The sequence below is a fragment of the Triplophysa dalaica genome, chromosome 18 (genome assembly GCF_015846415.1).
Source record: "Triplophysa dalaica isolate WHDGS20190420 chromosome 18, ASM1584641v1, whole genome shotgun sequence".
Taxonomy (NCBI): domain Eukaryota; kingdom Metazoa; phylum Chordata; class Actinopteri; order Cypriniformes; family Nemacheilidae; genus Triplophysa; species Triplophysa dalaica.
This window is the reverse complement of record NC_079559.1, coordinates 1504938-1525805: the sequence shown is the minus strand read 5'-3', so window position 1 is coordinate 1525805 and position 20868 is coordinate 1504938. Positions and strand designations below refer to the sequence as shown.

The 20868-nt window shown below is 38.3% G+C and overlaps 1 protein-coding gene across 1 annotated transcript in view; it reads left to right on the top strand.

Annotated features, from left to right (window-relative positions):
- Window positions 1-20868, top strand: part of cux2b (cut-like homeobox 2b) — a 119818-nt gene that overhangs the window by 84151 nt on the left and 14799 nt on the right. Inside the window, 11 exon segments of the mRNA XM_056773094.1 lie at window positions 215-293; window positions 12590-12730; window positions 14616-14754; window positions 15938-16014; window positions 16100-16166; window positions 17383-17431; window positions 19159-19263; window positions 19485-19682; window positions 19956-20014; window positions 20175-20220; window positions 20435-20531. Coding sequence (XP_056629072.1) covers window positions 215-293; window positions 12590-12730; window positions 14616-14754; window positions 15938-16014; window positions 16100-16166; window positions 17383-17431; window positions 19159-19263; window positions 19485-19682; window positions 19956-20014; window positions 20175-20220; window positions 20435-20531 — 1057 coding nt within the window.

Genomic DNA, 20868 nt, shown 5'->3' with positions numbered 1-20868 from the left:
CTGTTTTTCATACATGTGGGTGTGTATGAACCTGTGTGCGTGTCTGTATTCTTGTACGATGGTAATAAAATGTTGTTGTGTGCATTAATGGTAGAATAAACTTTTCCTCGGCTTCAAACATACGGAGCAGGATTATTGATTTGAAACGTGTTGTTATGTGTTGCGCGGGCCCTTAAGTGCGTCTTAGATTGATGACCTCATCTCTCTGCTGCAGGTGGTTGCGTTGAGCCAGCGCAGTAAGGAGGCGGAGTCTGCATTCCTGGGAATATATAAACAGCTGATCGAGGCCCCAGGTGAGCGCCGCACCTGCCCGCACACATGCACACACATACACACACATACACACTCACTATTTTAATAAACAAAACCATCTATTGACTTTGCAGTTGCACATGACACCATGGAAAAGTATGTACACCACATCCATAAATGCTTTTCTTTGGTGTTTGTAATAGCAGGTAAAGACTCTTATAGGGCCAGCGTCACATTTAACGTGATTTCTTTAGGATCTGTTTTATGAGCTTTGACTTTGCATTGTGAATTTAATGTGATGATGGACCCAACGAACATGAGTGCTCTGGATGATCTCAGGTTCTGCAGTGAGCCAATCAGAGCTCAGCTGGACAGTGACACACACAGAGTTAAAGAGTGAAACAGTGGATTGATGGTGGAGTTTACAGCAGAGGAGAGAGAGAATGGCTCTAGATCCTCCTATCAGCGATCACAAGCAGTCTGACGGCGCTGTTTCCAGATTCATTGACTGAGTAAGAGACACTGGAGAGACGTTAGATCAGCTGACTGACGTTAAAGGTCTCCTTCATTCCTCTCACCGGGTGTTGGGCGATGTCCAAATGGTCTTTTTGCACCTTTGAAGGGCACTGCAGGGAAACAGGCGCATACGAGCGAAGCAAAGTGTTTATTTTAAAAGAGATTATGTTAGAGACATCACGTAATCCTGGTAGCCAGCTCCTCGTAAATAATTATGTTACCTTAAATACTTGAAGCGTAGGTCTTGATCTTCAGTATCAAAACATATCTTGCGTATTTTTGTGTTGTTTATCATCGTATCATCTTAAATCAACTTTTATTCGAACCAAACTGACAAAAGATATTAAGTCTTGTTTTACGAAAAATGTCATCAAATTTGAATTTTCTCTGAACTTGGGATATTTTTCTTCTTTTAAGCGTGCACTTTATTTGGAGAATTCATAAAACAAGACTTAATATCTTGTCATTTTGCTTCTCAAAAATATGTGTCTGGATTAAAGATGATGTTTTCATATTTGTTCTGGAAAACAAAACATTTTTTGTTCTTGTGCGAGTATAAAATAACATGCAAGCGAGATTTAATAATTGAATATTACTTGATTTATTTAAAACATTTGTTTTGTAGAACTCATCCATATCAGGGCGTGCTGTATGTGTTTTTGTTAATAGATTATTTTTGCCGAACAGACGGTATTTATCATGGCGAGCGTGAGAGCTCTTGTAAATCATTCGTCGTGGATCACATTTACAGTCAGAATTCGCTGGAGACGATACAGATTCTAAGTTGGCCACTTTGTACTGAAAATAAATGAGATGTTGTGTCTAGCGTAGCTTCAACATCAGTTAGTTCAACATTCTAAACGTTGATTTTGTTATAAATAATGTTGATGTACAGTCTGAGATTCAAACCCGAGTCACCCACCTGAGCATCACATGAGCGTGTTAAGGTCAGGCGAATGACTCTCAGCGTGTGAAATGTAGTTAACCTCGCCTGTAGCTTTCCGATGGTCCGGTTTGCACAAGGACACGTTTAGATGTTCCAGAGCGTTACTGTGTCTAAACATGGCTCGACGTCCCAGCCTTCGGCCCAAAGCACGCGAGCGTTAGCAGCCTCTCGTGACCTGAGCCTGAACTGGCGTTTCACCTTTAAGAAAAGCGTTCTGACAATGAGAGGTGCGTTTTCATCTGTATCGACCCCTGACAGACGATGCCATCTGTGAGAGAGAGTCTGTTTTCTACACAAAGCTATTAATCAGATTCTTCCCGTGGCTTTGAGCAAGGTCACCCCCCTCCGCTCTTGAGGAATGAACCACTCCAGGTGTCATAAAGGACAGTAAACTGGCTCTGGTTTCCACCGCGCATCCTCCACAATACCACATTAGAAGCCTTCACTGATAAAATGACATGATTAAAGGGGTTTACATCACCTCACACATAATATTGGAGTAACTTTTGGCAAGTTTATGGCAATGATTCACTTTGCAAAGTATAATGTTCATCAGGGTCTCCGTCACCTACATTTCCCCCCTTTGACCTGATGAAAAACACTGTTGTATACATTAACATTTACTATAGGAAAAGTTATGATATTTTAGTTACTAAAAGTAATCGCTACACTTTGTCTATTCTATAGTTTTAAAGTTTTAACTATAGTGAATTGAAACTAAATGCTGTTGTATACTATAGTGATTACTATAGTAAACTGTAGTACACTGTAGTGTATTATATTATAGTAGTATTGTGGGGTATTTAGTATACTGCGCTTTGTAAATGTATACTTTAGTATTGGGTATTAGTCACTGTAGTGAACTTATAAAATGTAGTATAGCCTATATCGTAGTGTTCTATATTATTTACTATAGTAAACTGTAGTAAATGGTAATATACTTTAGCTTGTTCAAATAATTGCTACACTTTGTTGCTGTATACCTTAAATTGTGCTATATACTATATATATATAGTACTATATACTATAAATTGTAGTATAGCCTATATCATAGTATACTTTATTATTTACTATAGTAAATTGTTATATACTTTAGCATGTTAAAATAATTACTTCACTTTGTTGCTGTATACTATAGTTTTTTGTAGCTTAACAATAGTTTAACAATAGTAAATTGAGAAAGTATGCTAAATGCTGTTGTATACTTTAGTGTTTACTATAGTGTTGTGGTTTGTTAATGTATACTTTAGTATTCTGCATTAAAATCTGTAGTATATTATATTTATCACTAACTGGGGTGATAAATTACTGTATATACGGTAGTATACTTTAATATTTACTATAGTAAACTGTGGTAAGTTGTTTTATACTTTAGCATATTAAAATATTATTACACTTTATTGATGTATACTATAGTTTGCTTGACGATAGAAGTATAACTATATTAAATGGTCGAGTTGTGGTTAATACCCTAGTATGCATTCGTGCTTAATATAATAAACTTTATATATACTTTGGTGTTATTAAAGTGTTTGACACTACACTTTGTAAATGTATATTGTAGTATTACTAACTATTGTGAACTTTAGTATGAAGTATACAGTACTTTAATACTATGGTAAACTGCATTAAATTGTAGCAAATTATAGTATAGGTGATCTACTTTGTTAATGTACACAACACTATTTAGCAAGAATAAATGTGGTGAAATGATAAACTGTAGTATATTATATGTACTATGGTAGGTTTTAAAATCACATAAGAGTCTATAGATTTGACTTCAGTTCACTATAGTAAGTATTAAAGTATCCTACAGTATTTTGTCATGTTTAAGGTTATCAGCGGTGAATGTTCAGATCGATGCATAACATTAGATTGTCTCTATCAAACATTAGATTCCTGCGAGCGGCGCTTGTAACTTGTTAATAAAGTAAAAACACACACGCCTCGTCTGTTTATCTACAAAGAGTTCTTCTGTTTTCATTCCTGGGGGTGTCAAACGGGAAACGCTGATGCGTTCATTTGCCATCTACATCTCTCTCTGTTCGTCTTTCTGTCTTTGTGGCTGATGTCGACAGAAACCGATGGCTCCCCGTTTCCATACCATAATGTTTTTCTCTCTTTTCCTGTTTTGTCAGCAATTACTTAATCCTCCGATTCAGCGGAGTATAATTACCAGAAAACAACTGTAAAGCAGATGTACGAGATATAAAAACGTGTGCGTGGCAGACGCTGTTTTTTATTTTGCAAGTTAAAAATGTTTTGTCTGTTTTCACACGAGGCGACTACGTGTGATCCGGCAGTCTCTTCCCCGCTCGCCAACTAAAGGGAAAGCCTGTATCTTAACCCATGCACCTCACAGTTCGTAGGTGGCTCTTCTGGGACGCACCCCATGTTGTAAACAGACCATCTGTTACGAGTTTGGAATCCTCATCCCTCCCGACTTCTCCCGCCCTGCAGTCAGTGAGAGAAATCTCTCCTGTAAATAAACAGCTCCTGGTCGTGTTTCTAGCACACTCATATTCATACCCTGCGGTCATGAGGATGCTTTCCAGTTCTGCATCCGCTTACACGAGAAGTCAAAGTAAAGCATCTCTCCTGCACACCCCATGCCCCCTCACGTGTACGGCGAGAGAGAGAGAGACCTGTCACTCAAAGGCATCTTTCTGTAGCTGTCTCACCTGGAGAGGGCCGTTGCCAGGGGCGTAGCCGTAAGACAGTCGCCGAGGTGCGCGCTCTACCTCCGCCTGTGTTTTTGTACCCATAATCCCCTCGTGCCCCCTCTCCTCCTCTCGTTTCACCACCCCTGCCTCCTTCATTACCCCCGAGGCGGTGCCCTGCTCTTTTCATGTCGGTTCTGAATCTTCAGGAAATGCGAGAGTGCGGACCAGAATGAGTTCCAGAGCTGGGGATAAAACTTAAGCCTGATCTCAGATGCCTCCGTTTGTCATAAATGATCATTAGTCTTTTGAAGGCTAGTGTTACACTGCTGGCTGGTGGTGACCAATGGTTACTGCTCCAGAGTTCAGCGGCTAACACTCTTGAAAATGAACCGTGGTTTTAGTCTTATATTATAATGTGTATTGAGCGTGTTTTTGAGGGGAGTGTATAACCACAGTTTTACAACAAATATCATGGTTAAACTATCGAAGCCATGTGTTTGTTGGATGTTGAATCATGGTGTGTTTTTGTAAGACAGGCTGTAGTTCTTCAGTCTTTATTTATCGGACCTCATGTTGACTCACATTTAGTGGTATTAGTAGTATTTACTGTAGTATTTACTATAGTGAACTGTGGTGAGTTAAAGAAACTACTATACTTTGTAAATGTATTGTGAAGTATTCCATAGTATTGATCCATCATAGTAAAGACTAAAGTGTACTTTAACTGCATGGTGGTTGCATCATTTTATGGCAAATAAACATTCAATAACATAACAAAGTGCAGTAGTCTTTCCTGATGTTGATTTAGATCTGTATGACTTGCTTTCTTTTTTACATTTCTTATCAAACCTTCCATTCATATTAAAGTGAAATTGGACAATTATCATATCGTATATCATATATCGTATATCATAAAGGGTACCATATTGCATCATATACAGTAAAGCATTTGATCATATATCGTATATCATAAACCGCAAACTACACAGCACATTATAGCTTATAGTATACAGCATACTATACCGTATAACACACCATGGCATACAATATTGCAACGTATACCCTTCACAGTACACGCCATTATACCGTTACGCATCGCATAGCACATATCAAATGTCGTATATCATATCATATACCGCATACCATAGACTGAAGCTTAGCATATACCGTACCACACCATATACCGCACAATATCATATCGTCCAACTTCAATCGTATATCGGAACTAACTGCATCACATCACGCATACTGCATCTTACCATGCACTGCATCACATAACATCATGCGTAACCCATTGTACCAAGTACTGCATCGTAGCACATCACATATTATATCGTAACATATCTATATATTAAAATATTTTTGAATCTAGAATTCAGAAACACCACGGACTGAATCTAATTTTTTAATTTAATTTTTGTCAAGTTGTGAATTTATTAAAGAATTTCAGATGGAAACAGATGGAAAATATACACACTGCTGTCCTGTAGAGAAACGCGGTCCATGTTCTTGTTGTTTATGGTTACGTGGTCCTTTGGGAAAGATGATGTTCAATGTCACATGTTTCATCAGTGCTTTGTATGGTACGGTATCTTCCAGGGGATGTTGCTTCATGTGCTGGTGTGTGTGTGAGATCTCAGCGGGCCGGCAGAGATTATGTACTGATGATTTGTAAGAGCAGTAATAAACAGTAAAGCCCAGGAGATGTTGGAGATGTTTAATAATGCATTATGTTCATAAAAGTGCTGCCTGGCCAATGGGTCCCTATAGAGCACGAATCCATGGGGAGAAAACTGAAGTGTGTGTGTGAATATATAGTTCATATATCTCACAGCATCTCTGTGTGTGTTTCATGCTAAAGTCTGTATTCTTTAATCTACAGTAGTGGCCAAAAGTGATGTCAAATCTGTACAATAGTTGCTTTATATGCCCCTTTAGATTCAATTCAACAATCAGAATATAAAGTGTAAGGTGCAAAAAGGAGAAAAGTGGACATGGACTTGATAATTTAAGATTTCATTAGGGCTGTCAAACGATTAATCGTGATTTATCACATCCAGAATAAAAGTTTGTGTTTACATAATATATGTCTCTGTACTGTTCATATTATTTTATATCTATAAATAAATACATGTATACATATTTTAGAAATATTCTCATGTATATATTTATTTTTACCAGTAATTAAAATAATATATAAATATTAGTGGTGGGCCTTAACGCCGTTAACGCAGTGAGACTATTATCGCGCGTTAAAAAAAATGTCGCCGTTAATCTATTCACAAAGTTGGGTTGGCAGCTGGGACTATACTACGCAAGCTATGATGACTTTCACCTTGATATTTTAGCGCGGATGTATACCAGCTTAACTGCACTGTACGCGGCGAGAACGATATTTTTCAACTCGCGTCATTCGCGGAAGCAGAAGCCGGCTCATCATCTCATAACCAGGGCTTCATTCACGCGATTCGCGCAGCAAGTAGGTCTATTGGCTCTTTGCATTAACATATAAATCACTCGCGCTTGACACGCCATTCGCGTTTGGTCTGAACACAACATAACGTTACTGTGAAATTACCGCATCAAACGTGACGTGCTAACATGGATGCAGCTATGAAGCCGCCGGGTTTGCTTCAGGGAATATTTATGTTTAAGAAGCTTCCCAATAGAAAATCGACAAGACTAAGGTTGTTTGCACCTTGTGCAATGGGGAATTGGTTTAAAAAAAACACTTTCTCTCAACAGGTAGTGGTCTAGCTTTAGTTGAAACCAGTAACTTTGTATTGAGATCTAATGTATTATGGCTCCTGTATGACATATCGCTTGTTGCTCCCTCACTCTTTGTAAGTCGCTTTGGATAAAAGCGTCTGCTAAATGACTAAATGTAAATGTACTGTAGGAGCTCTTCCAGTCTCAAGTACCACCTAAACGGAAATCATCCCTTAGCTAATGCGGAAGTAAACACAAGTTCATCTTATTGAACATAATTTATTTTCATCACCAATTATCATAGTAGAACAGCTTTCTCAAGCAGTTTGTGATGCATTTTGGAAACAGGAGATGAGCCCCTGGTCTAATGCGCCACCTGGCTTGAGAAACCCATTTTCAAAGACTTACTTTTAGTCATTATTTGGGTAGCACACATATTCTGAATGCCTTCGGCAGAATTCAAATGAGCCATTTTAATCTAGATTAATCTAGATAAATTTTGGAATTAATCTAGATTAATCTAGATTAAAAAAATTAATCTATGCCCACCACTAATAAATATTCAACCATTTTTATATTTCATATATATTGTTATATATATAAATGTATGTGTAAGTGTTTATAAATACAAAATGGATATGCACAGTAAACAGAAATGTATTATGTAAACTCAAACTTTTATTTTAGAATGCGATTAGTCACGATTAATCGTTTGACAGTCCTTGTTTTACATGCAAAAAAACTGCAGCATATCAGGAAATATGGGGTTTATTTTAAAATAGAAACAAATGCATAGAAAGCATAGATTAAAATACATATTTTTTAAATCTCTTGTCTTTAAGTAAGGCAGTCATTCTTCTGACTCTTGGCCCAATATATGGATAATCCCTTTTATCTCTGTTTTTATGTTTGTGTGTTTTTATTCTTCTGCCACGTGCTTGAATATTTTCTCATTTAATTCATAACTTAATGCAATTAGTTCATACAGTATATATGTTTTGTATGAAATGTCATAACCTCGAGCCCTCCGAGGTTTGATTATATCTGCACTAAAGCTTCTGATGATCTGTGACAGTCGCCCGATGCTTCATCTGTTAACAGCATCATATGAACTCGTTCCTGTGGCTTTCACAGAGTTAAAGAGGAACACTTGGCCTCTCTCACCAAACCTTCGTCTTTCCTCGTGTTTGAATTTTCATCTTTTATTGCGATCACTCGTCTCCACTGATGCTGCGCGCTCAAACACTTCACCGCTGAGTCTTATTGATGTTTGTCCGACTGTGTCCTTCACAAGTGCACTAAAATAAAAAAGCCTTTGAGAGGAAAGTTTGTCTTTCACGCTCTCTTCATCAAGGCTTTTCAAAAACAGTTATTATAACTGCCGAGAATCAAGGGTAGAGATGTGGGAATATTGGAAAAAAAGTGATAAAATCAATAGAATTTCAGTTTAAATTAAATACTTCATCTAGCACTTCAGATCTGGTTACATTTTGAAGAGCTTTTTGAGTTTGAGTATAGTTTTCTTCATATTGAAATCGAATGGTATTTTAACGTATACCATGATATCCCATCGGAGTGACATAAAGAGCGTTGTATGACCATGGTAAAGAGTTTGATGTTGTCTTGGAAGAACGTATTGAGATGTTTACTTTAGTTTGATATTTATGAATTTTTGATTTGTCATCTCGGTACATGTTTGGTAAATTTGGACTGTAATACAACTGTGTTGTAACCAGTGTTGGCTTAAACTAGTTACTAAGTAATTAGTTTCTGTAATCTAATTACTTTTCCCTTGAAAGGTAGTTACTTCTGATGTAATTTTGCTTTATTTAGTTTTATATTATTTATTTGAATGAATTAAAAGAGCCGTTTTATGTCTATCCTTGAATCACTTAACTAATCAAGTAAGAAAATAATCAGTAATATGTAATTAAATACTTTTTGGAGAGAGTCATTTCTACAGTAATCTAACTATACTATTGAATATGTAATTAGTAACTAGTAATTAATTACTTTTTCAGAGTAACTTGTCCAACACTGGTTGTAACCCACATCTAACTGTGCTTTAATGTTCATTTCATCTCACATGAGAATAAAGAATGGTGTACTCATGGGTTTTGGGTCCAAATCTTTATTGCAGCAAGCAGAACGACGTCGGCAGATTTTTGTCAGAATCAATGGAATGTCAACTCCGTTTCTAGCGACGTCTGTGCGAATCGGCTTCAGTTTATCAGTGGAGGACGAATCGTCTCACAACAGATGCGTTTGAACTGTGAACATCCACTCAAAACGAGATGTGGTAGTTTTTGGAGTGCGCCGAGAAAAAAGCCTGGAAGCTCAGCCTTGTAAATTAATTTGTTCGTGTTGTACGATGGGCGCGCAGCTGCTCTCATTAGCATGCACACAACAAATAATTATAGCGCAGCTTTTTTGCGCTCTGTGCTGGGCTAATGGGCTTGCTGGGTTAATTATGTCAGAACGTAATTACAGAGGCCCGGAGAGACGCGCGCCGCTCCCCGCTGCGCCCGTGCTGCCTAATGATGGTGTAACGCTGACAGGGCCAAGACAGACCGCCCTGACACACCTGCTCGTGTTGGCACGCCACATCGCACCGCACCGCCCGGCGACGCTGCTGCACCTCACCGCTGGCCCGCTCTCTCCGTCGCTCTGCCCTCTTTACAGAGAAATCGATGGGACTCGTGGGACGGGGTTGGGTCATCGCATGAGAGGAAAGTTGAGGGATGTTGCATCACACGTGTGAGGAGTTTTAAGCGTCATTTATTAGGTGCGGAGGTAAAACCAACCTGCGGGAAATCTTAATTAAAGGAGAAAGAAAAGACGAATCGCTGTGGAATGAATGCACTGTTGTTTCTTTTGCCGACTGACCAGTATACACTGCAGAGTCTTCATTTATGTTTACAGAGAAAACCTATTTATTTTTCACTACGGAAAACCACGAAAAACTTGAGAGAACTGTTGAGGGTTGTGTTAGCAAACCGTGTGGATATCGCAGAATCGTAGGAAAGAAAAAATGAGATATTTTTAGTATTTCTGCAAGACATCAACTTTCGCAAGGTGTCTCAGATATTTTCAGAAGAGATGTCGACAATGTGTCAAACTGAGCTCAGGTCTGTCTCTGCTGCAATCAAAAGTCAATATTATTGAAGATCTCAATATCAACTCAAACATTTCTCATCAAATTTACTCAAATCCTGTTGATTTGACCATTCACTTTCCACCTCCAGACTCATGTGATTCATGTCAAAATAAACCAACTATGGAATGTTTTATTTTTGGATTATCCTTTATGATTGTGTTACTGATGTTGAGGACAATTAGTTTGTCTGAGTAAATGTGACTTGATAATGAAGATGTTAGTGAAGGAATTAAAAACGTACGGAGGTAAAAGACAGATTCATTACAGCTAATGAGAGTAAACCTCATGTTTCTTCTGTTTCTGACAAGACCTCAGTTCAGAATTGATTCTCTAATAGTTTCTCATCATCATGAGTGAACTTTACAGCACAAAGCAACACCATTTAAAGGAAAAAACAGATTGACATGAGTCAATACTGATCATTTAAAATATGTCTCTCTTGACTCCCTTATAGACAACAAAAAACATTGTTTTTTGTTTGAGGTAAAAAAATGAATTCTTATTTGAACTGGCATCCATTCAGACACAGCATGTGAGGACGTGTCATGTCAGCTGTGATGCATGATGTCAGCAGTCATTGAGACATGACCTTTGACCTTGGCCCTAAAGCACGTGTGTAACGATGATAATTGCACCAGTAACACTTGTTTGGACATTTTTTATCCGTAAGAGAAAAATGACTTATAAATCAAACTAAGTGAAGTTTTTTTGGTTTGTTAAAAATGCAGAATATGCATGTTTTAGTCGCCATGGAAACACAATGTTGGGTAGTCCGGATGGTCGAGTGCTTCTCAATGCACAGGTACCAATAGGAGGAAGTTTATAAACATTTCTCTTCAAAAATATTACACTGGCATTGGTTTGCATCCAAAGAAAAGTACCCTAGTGTTTTATATAGCGCTCTAGATCATTTATATACAATTTATTTACACGGAGCACCAAGTATTGTGCGGCGTGATCGTGGTACGTGTCCAAGCCCATATTTTTTGTACTTTTAATATCGCTTTCTTTCTCAAAGAATTAGCGCAAATCTACACGCGACTGTGGTTTGATTCGTCTCTAAATGCACCCGGACGCATCTTTCAGAAGCACAAATACATACTTTAATATCTCAGCGCTCACAACGCGCATCTATTTCACCACTTCCGTAATGCGATTTCCTCCGTCTCTCAAACGAGTCTCGCGGCGGCGGCGTCTGATTGAGAAGGATGGCTGCGTGCGTTTGAGACGAAACCCTGAAGGGTTTGATCATTACAACTTAAAAGAAGGTGATGAAGGAGTTTACGTGCAGAAGTTCACTGATTTAAGCTGCCGTCTTTTGTGCAAAACCAGTTATACTGCTCTTAAAAGCAGCGTCCCAAGTGACTGACGCAACATCCACCGCGCTCCTGTAACAAAGCACACGCGTGCATTCGCAGCGCTTCTTTAAAGTCTCTCCGACTGTTTTCAACGTCTTGATTTATGAAATATCCTCCGTCGGCCCGCTCTCGCCCCCTCGCTCGACCTGAATTTAGAGGACGGGAAAATCAAACCGGAAATGTTTTGCGTCCGACCGTTTGCCGAGATGTTCAGAGGCCCGGAAGAAAACGTGAGCACGGTTTGGTGCGAAGGGTGGGTTCAGAGAGCAGCTCGGGACCCCTGTCGCGCCCAAAGAGCTCCAGATGAAAGCAGTCAGGGGTCGGTGTGCAAAAAGAAGCGGTTTTGCTGTTCTTTTGGAGTTTTGAAAGACTTCACTGTGTGCGTGCGTGTGTGTGCGTAGCTCCTCTCGTCGTGTCAGCTCGGCTCCCATGAGCCTCTTCTCGCTCCGTGCCGCGGCTCGGGGAGTCACCTCCTTTGCCAGGTACACAACGGGAGCATGGCTCATCTGTGAGCCCAACTTTTTCAGGGGAAGAAAGGAAAGACGGAAGATTAAAAACAGCCCTGTGATGTGGAGAGCCGAGGAGCCTCCTGAGGATTCCTGGCATAATAATTTAAATGATCAAATGATCCAGAGGAGACTTGTTAGCGCAGAAACCGCCTCCTAGTTGGCCCCATGGGCCCCTCGCTGAGACACATGCATTGCAAAACAGCTTCTCTGTTGTGCTAAAGATTCTCACCTTTATATAAATATATATATGCTATTTCTTTTTCGGCTGACTTTTTATCCTCTTCTACTTTGTTGGATTTGTCTAGATAAGTATCTGGGAGCGAGTTAAGCAGCTGATGTTGGAGGTTTTTAACAGTGCGGGCCTGATGTGGTGCTGGAGCATCTTAATTCAGCCTGATGTGGGAAATGATGTTTTTAATGGGAATGAGATTTTAAGAGTGGTGGATGTGTGTTTCATCTTTGTGTTTGTGTGTTTTCAGATCCGACTCCGCTGCTAGAAGCCACACATTCACTGGGAGAACGTCTGGCAGAACTGCAGCATTCCGGTCCTGATGGTGATGCTCTGATTTCGCAGATCTCAACCCACCTGACAAGACCTCTGGATTGCCTCAACAGAGCAGGTCTGACTTTGCACACGCACAGAAACACTCACTCACAAAAAAACACATTTAAAGACACACACACACACACACACACACATTTATTTAAACACATTGACAGACACGCACACACACTCACTCACTCGCGCACACACACACATTAACAGACATCTTCACGCATGCTCACATAAACACACATACACATTTTGCACACACACACACACATTTATTTAAACACATTAACAGACATGCACACACACTCACACACACACATTTATTTAAACACATTTACAGGCACACAATCACATACATACTCGCACACACACAATTATTTTTTAACACATTAACAGACACGCACACACAGACACTCACAAAAAATAGACACACATACATGTTTATTAAAACACAGAAACAGACACACACACACACACACACACACACAGACAGATACTCACAAAAAAATAGACACACACACATTTATTAAAACACATTAACGGATAGACACACACACACATTTATTTAAACACATACACAGACACACACACACAGACAGACACTCACAAAAAAATAGACACACACACATTTATTAAAACACATTAACGGACAGACACACACACACACACACACACATTTATTAAAACACATTAACGGATAGACACACACACACACATTTATTTAAACACATAAACAGACACACACACACAGACAGACACTCACAAAAAAATAGACACACACACATTTATTAAAACACATTAACGGACAGACACACACACACACACACACACATTTATTAAAACACATTAACGGACAGACAAATACACACACACATTTATTTAAACACACTAACAGATAGACACAAATACATACACAAAAAAACACATTAATAGAGGCGCACACACATATTAATTTAAACACATTAGCAGACAGACACAAACACTCAAAACCAAAACACATCAACAGCCACACACATACATTCATTTAAATGTATACATACACACTCACCCAGAAACACACACACACACTCACACACATCATTTACTCACATTTACATACACACAAAAATACACACTCGCATATAGTATATATATAAACAAATGTACACAAACACACCTTCACAAATATATGCACATGCACACATATTCATATATTCTATACACACTGACATTTCCTCAAAAACATTCTCTCTCACACACACACATTGACATAAACACACATGCATTTAAAGGGGTCATATGGCGACAATACGTAAAATTGCTAAAAATTCAACCCTGTGGGAACAAAAGTGAATGTTCACCCAGACCTGCCTGAAACACCTCGTGTAACCACACCCCCAAAAACCTACCGCCAAACGTACACGCAAGTAAGGTGGTGTACCTGTCAGTACACTTGAAATGGAACCTGATGTTCCAAATATTGTCAGAGGCGTTACATTTCCTTCACACGCTTGCAGTATTCCACCAATCCCTACGCATCGGTTAACTGGCCAATCATAGCAGACCTCGCTTTTCAGAGCGATGAGCTTTGTTAAATATCAGAACGTTTTAGAGAGGCGGAGCAAAGAGGAGATACAAACATGCGCAATATGTTGAAAATACAGTTTTTTAACCTTAAATCGTGTTTACATTGCATTACATCTAAAACAAACCATAATAGCTGTGTCATATGACCCCTTTAAACACACTTGCATAAAAGACAAACACTTACTCAACACTAACACACACTCACATATACACTAAAGCACTCACTCGTATACTCTATATTACACATACAAACAAACACGCGCAAACACACAAAATTGAGCTGGTTTCAGATTGATTTCTGATGTTCTTTAATGAAAGTAATCAGAAATTAAAATCTTAATGCGAGTTAAACATTTAAAATGTAATTTTTAAATAACTCTGTATAGAGCACACAGAGGAGGACTCCGTAACCATAGATACAGGGGAGGCGTCCACACAGTGTCCTCGTAGGATGACACCAAACAGCACGCAGGACACGCAGGGCGATGACACGCCACTCAAAAACCATCATGAGCAGCAGGAGGGGTGAGTGAACACACACACAATAAACACTTAACATAAATAACAGCACTGCTGATGAAGTCTGATGTTTGTGAAAAATATAATATTAAATAATACAATATTTACATTTGTATTTATTATATAAATAAATATTTATTGATATTATTATTATTAGTAGTAGTAATAGTAGTTTTAATGTTAATTAATATGTTATTATTATATTGAATGTATTATTATGTATTATATTCATATATATTATTATTTATTATATTAATATATATTGATTATTTTATTTAATATGTATTATTATAATTGTTATTAGTAGTAGGTGTAGTTTTGTTGTTAATTAATATATTATTATTATATTAATTGTATTATTATTTATTATATTAATATATATGTATTATTATATTTAACAATATGTATTATTTTTATTAGTAGTAGTAGTTTTGTGATTCATTGATATATTATATTAATATTATTATTATTTATTATATTAATATATATGTATTATTATATTTAACAATATGTATTATTTTTATTAGTAGTAGTAGTTTTGTGATTCATTGATATATTATTATATTAATATAATTATTATTTATTATATTAATATATATGTATTATTATATTTAAAAATATAATATTTTATTATATTATACAGTATATAATATTATAATATATATTTCAGTTTCAATCATTTAAACATTACGCCACACAAAGATTGCAAATGACTTTTGTTAAACATCCCAATTTTTATTTACAGATAAATTGTCATGCTGAGAAAATCCATTAAGAAACATTTATTCTCATGAGTCAACAGGTTAACTTTTACAATTTACATCACACTGTTATCTTTTGAGTTTATTTTTTCAGTTGTTCATTAAAAACATTTTCAACAGTCAATCAAATAATGAAACAAAGAACAGATGTTAAATGTTAAAATCGCTGTAAAATCTATTTGAGTGCATTGCATTGTGGGATACAACATTTCTCACAGTGTTAAGTAATGCACATCTTGGCAATGCATCTGGATATTTCATGCACACAGAAATCTTACATCTCACACTTACTACTTACTATAACCATGATATTTACGTTTCATGAAAGTCTGCTTTCGTCTCAGGGTTTTTAGAGATCTGCTGTGATTTCTCTGCGGGGTCTATGTGACTTTCTCAGTGTTCTGATGTGTCCTGTGTGTTTTCTACAGAGAGGAACATGAATCAGACGCTGCTGTGCCCATCAGACTCGACCCGGCCGATGAGCGGATCAAAGCCCTTCAGTCATGTAAGATCCACATCACACCGTGAGGTCATCTGATCTGATGTGAGGTCAGAGGTCAAGAATTAAAGCCGTTTCTCTGTCTGTACAGCACTGAGCCTGGCCCGATCTGAGCTGCTGGAGATGAGGCGTAAATATGACAAGGAAATGACCACAAAGTAAGAAACCACAACTTTGTATTCAGATTCATTCAAGTTGCGTTCGAGGAATAGAAACAATAATTGTTTAAACATGTAATGTAAATTGTCAGGTAAAATAATCAGGATTTGGTTCAATTCCATGAGAAATGTTTGAGTTGAAATTGAGATCTTCAATAATATTGACTTTTGATTTCTCAGGAGAAATATCGTTGGCTCAAGTCTCATCTGCATTTATTTAATCTTGTTGACGTCTATGAGAAATAACAAGACATCTCATCAATGACTCTTCTACAGTTCAGCTCACGTTTTTGTTCGGCCCGAGTGATTGTCTCGTTTAAAACAATGGTCCTAGTTCCTCGTTCTGCGGACACGGTCACATTAGCGATGTATAGACGCACGAAAAGAAACGTAAAGTAGCGTTGGAAGCACGAGTGTGTGGAGAACCGCTCTCTTCAGACGTCTGATTGTGCTCTTAAAGCAAATCTAGTGTAATTGAGAAGCTATCTTTGTTTAGCGCGACCTGGGAGATTTGTGCGTTTAATCAATCTTTCACTTCTCCGTGTTATTCTGCCTCTCCACCTTTTGAAAATCAACTCCCTGATGACTAAGAGGAAACTGTTGAACTTCAAACAAACCTCATGAATAATCTCCCGGAGACGCTGTTCGGATGAGAGCGAGCGCCGTGATTGTGCCGAGCGCGCGTGTGGGCATGTTGGGATACATCGATGTTAAACAGCAGCGGATGAGAGATGACTCACGCGCCTCTAATGACAGCAAACCTCGCACCCGGGCGACTCCCTTAAGAACTTTTCAACTCGTGTTCATTCATTTATTTCTTCCGTGTGTGCTTTATGGGGTTCCTCTGGAGTCTGTGCCGTTACCACGGCGTGCAAATCGCATTTAAGCGGCACCCCAGCGTAAATAGTAAATACTCTTAGTATTACTTTTTTAGCACTCGGGCGTTGATACTATAAACTTTTAACAGCCTCACATCAGCGTAAAAAGAAACACTTAAATATAAAACGCTAAGATAATGACTAGATGACACGCGTTTCCGTCGCACGAAAGCACACCGTGTCCACCGTCTCTCCAAGCAATTACTCGGCACAAATTAAAGTCCCTAACACTTGTAAAGTGGTTCTTTTACTGCCCAAATGTCTTTTCGTATCTTAAAAGCTCGATCCCCGTTCCGGTTAAAATGCACAAATGTAAACGTGTCGTCCATATGTTTCAGGGTGGAGGAGACGGGCGTGCTGATGGCAGACCTGGAGAAGGCCAACCAGGTGAGTGAGATGCTCTCCTCTCAGCCTCTGATTGAGACGACGCTCGTGAAGATAATCACCTCTGTAATCAAGCGTGGAGTTTAATGAGACACCCCCCGGCCCCTCTTCCTCCTCCTCATCCTCGCTCGCGGGCCGTGATTAGCAGCCGCTCTTTCCCACGGTGCCGTGCGGAGGACAGGAGAGAGATGCCGAGAGATGAGTGCCGTGTGCGACGAGGGCTGTTAGTTCCCTCATTGCGCTGATTGCTTCCCTTTTTTCCGCCGTGATTCGCTCTTTCTCCCTTCGCCAGCAGCTCTTAGATAAATGATTCGAAAATGAGTCATTAATTAGCAGGCCGAGTGTGACGGAGCAGGTAAACAGTTGGGGAAGAAAGTGGCTGCAAGTAAACACACGCCTCAGCAGAACAGAGACAGAGAGAGAGAGAGCACATGTACATCTCTATACGTTCAGGTTATCACGAGATCCGTCGGGACAGAAGGATCATTGATTTTGAGTATTTGATCATTTTAGCGTGTGATTCTTATCGATGTCGATGCTGTATTCGACTTCACGATGTTCAAGGCCTGTTGCATGTGTCATGGCCCCAAAAAGTAAGAGAGCACTATTACAAATAAATACCAAAACATGGTTATTGTGGTTGAATCACGGTAAACCTAAATGAAGCTTTTTTAATAAAATCATGGTTATACAAGTGATGATCAAAAGGCCAAAAACACGGTTAGTACCCTTTGACAATAATAAAACCATAGTTAATGTTTGTTAGGGTAGATATATTACAAAGTAATTTATTTCTTTTTTTGTAGTTGAATTAACTTTTACTTAAATAAATGTTTACATTTAAAAAATAAATATTTTCATATTTATTTTGATTAAATTTTTAGCAATGTAGTCATGTACTTGTGTTCAATTTGTTTGTTTGTTTATTTATCATTTTGCTCTTTTTATTTAATTTATTTCAGTTTTGGTTTTAATTTTGTTTCGATTTGTTTTCTGTTTTTTTATTTCACTTTATTGCAAAGGCAACATTTCATTTTTTTTTTGTAAATTAAGTTCCTACAACAGAATACCACAAAAAGTACGCACATCAATGTAAATTGGTGCCCGACCAAAACAAATCTTAAAGCAGTATATATGAAAAGTAGGTTCAGCAAGTGATGTGGAACTATTTCAAGTTCTGACATTAGATTTTTTTTAAATAAACCGAAATGTTTTAACAGTTATAGTTTAGTTAGCTGTAATAACCCTGGCTAGGTCAAAACTAAAATATGACCGCTTGAAAGGTGATCAAAATAATGTGTTTTTTGCTTAGACATTAACATTAACAGTTGTTTTGTTTCTGAGAGTTTGTGAATGTCCATTATGCTAAAGCAAAATTGGTTGAGTGTGCGGGATAGTTCACACAAAAAGGATAATTCTGACATCATTTATTCCCCCTCATGTGGATGTGAACAAGATATTTTCTGTAAATAAGATATTTTGAGAAATGTGTTCATACAATTGAAGTTGATGAAGTTCAGTTTTATTTGGTGATAGACATTTTTCAAAATATCTTTTCTTGTGTTCTGCAGAAGACAGAAACTCACACAGGTTTGACAAGACTTGAGAATAAACCAATGATGACATCATTTTTGTGTGAACTGTCCCTTTAAGTCAACAAACACTTTTGGGGTCACTGACACACAAGAAGTGAGAATAGAGTTTGACAAACTTTGTGTGTTTGATGGCAGAGAGCAGATGTCGCCCAGAGGGCAGTGAAGAGACTGAGTGAGCAGCTCGCCTCCTCTCAGAGCACATCTAAAGGGACCCGCCTATCAAAAGACGGACCCAAGGAGGTGAGACTTTCAGATGAAAGGCAGGCGAACCGCATCGCTGCAAATTGCAACCTTAACACGAATGTTCGCCGCCTCCCATCACACTGGAACATCATTAGTGGCTCTTTGACGCTTTATGATTATAGGAAGTTGGATATTTTGAAGTTGAAAAGAGATTTTCATGTGGGCTCCGCCACTCCCCCGACTCTGTCCTTCACTCCCTCTTTCATTTCTGGTCACAGGAGAGAGACGCGGATGAGACGGACGAGCGCTCGCTGTCGCGGCTGGAAGCGGTGCTGTTCACCAAGGACAGAGAGATTCTCAGACTGCTCGAGAGCGTCCAGAGACTTCAGTTCACCTTACAGGAAGTCCGAGACTCGTCGGCCAATCGGATCGCGGAGCTGGAACGGCAACTGGCCTGTAAATCAGACGCCATAGAGGTGAGACGCTTATATGATCATGTTCTGTGCGCATGTTTTGCAACTGTACGTTTTTGCCATTTATTGTCACACGTAAATTGTGGTTAAAATAATGACATCAATTATTATAATATTCATGTATAATTAAAACTGTCATGTCGGATTTTGTGGGAGGTGTCAGTTTGACGTCATTTGACTTTAACACATGTAACGAAAAGTACGGAAAGAAATCTAAAGTGTACATGTCGTACAACACGACACTGATGAAGTGACATGTCGATTGTCTGTTTACAGGCGCTGGAGGCGAAACTTCAGTCTCAGATGGACTATGAAGAGATTAAAACAGAACTCAGGTGAAGTTTCACACAAACACACAATGGATGTCTTTTGTGCTTTTTTCTTTTGTATTAGTAGCTATAAGCTAGTTGTTGGGCACTCCATAAACCAAAGTACGACCTTAAAAATCACAAAATATTTTCTCTTTAACATGATGTATGTTTGTGTCCCCTGCAGTATTCTGAGAGCCATGAAACTGGCATCAGCCAATGGAACTTCCCAGGTGAACAACCCAACACACACACACAGGAGCTTTAGTAAAAACAAAAGCTTTGCGTTATATTGATATTTTTTCTGCCTGCTTCTGTCAATGAGGAAATACCACAGTAATGCACATGAACGGCTGGCTGGAGTCCCGCATAATGTGAATCCACACGGCCACTGACATCCATTCATCAGATTTTACTGCGTGTGTGTGTGTGTGTGCGTGTGTGCAGGAATCAAGCAAAACCGCCGAGACTCTTCTGCTGGATAAACACGCCTTTCTGTCCTCTCACAAATATCTTGACAAAGTCAGAGTGCTACACAACAGTGGTAAGAGATGTCGGAATATTCCATTTAAACTGGACCATTGATGGGTCCGCCATCTTGGAACAGTCAACATTTGCTATCGTCACTTACCTTAAAAGTCAAGTGATGCCACAATATTGCTAGAGATTTTAATTCTTGAAGAAACTAAATAACATTTCACATTTATCTTAGAGTTATTATAGTGTTATATTATAGTTTTAAATTAGCTAAAAAAAACATTATTTTAAGTTTCTGTTCATTTTTGTTACCTTCTTAGCAGTTCTGTTATATGCTTTTGTTGTTTTACTATTTATCTGCTATTTTTTATGTTGCTATTTAAGAGTATTTATATGTATATTTA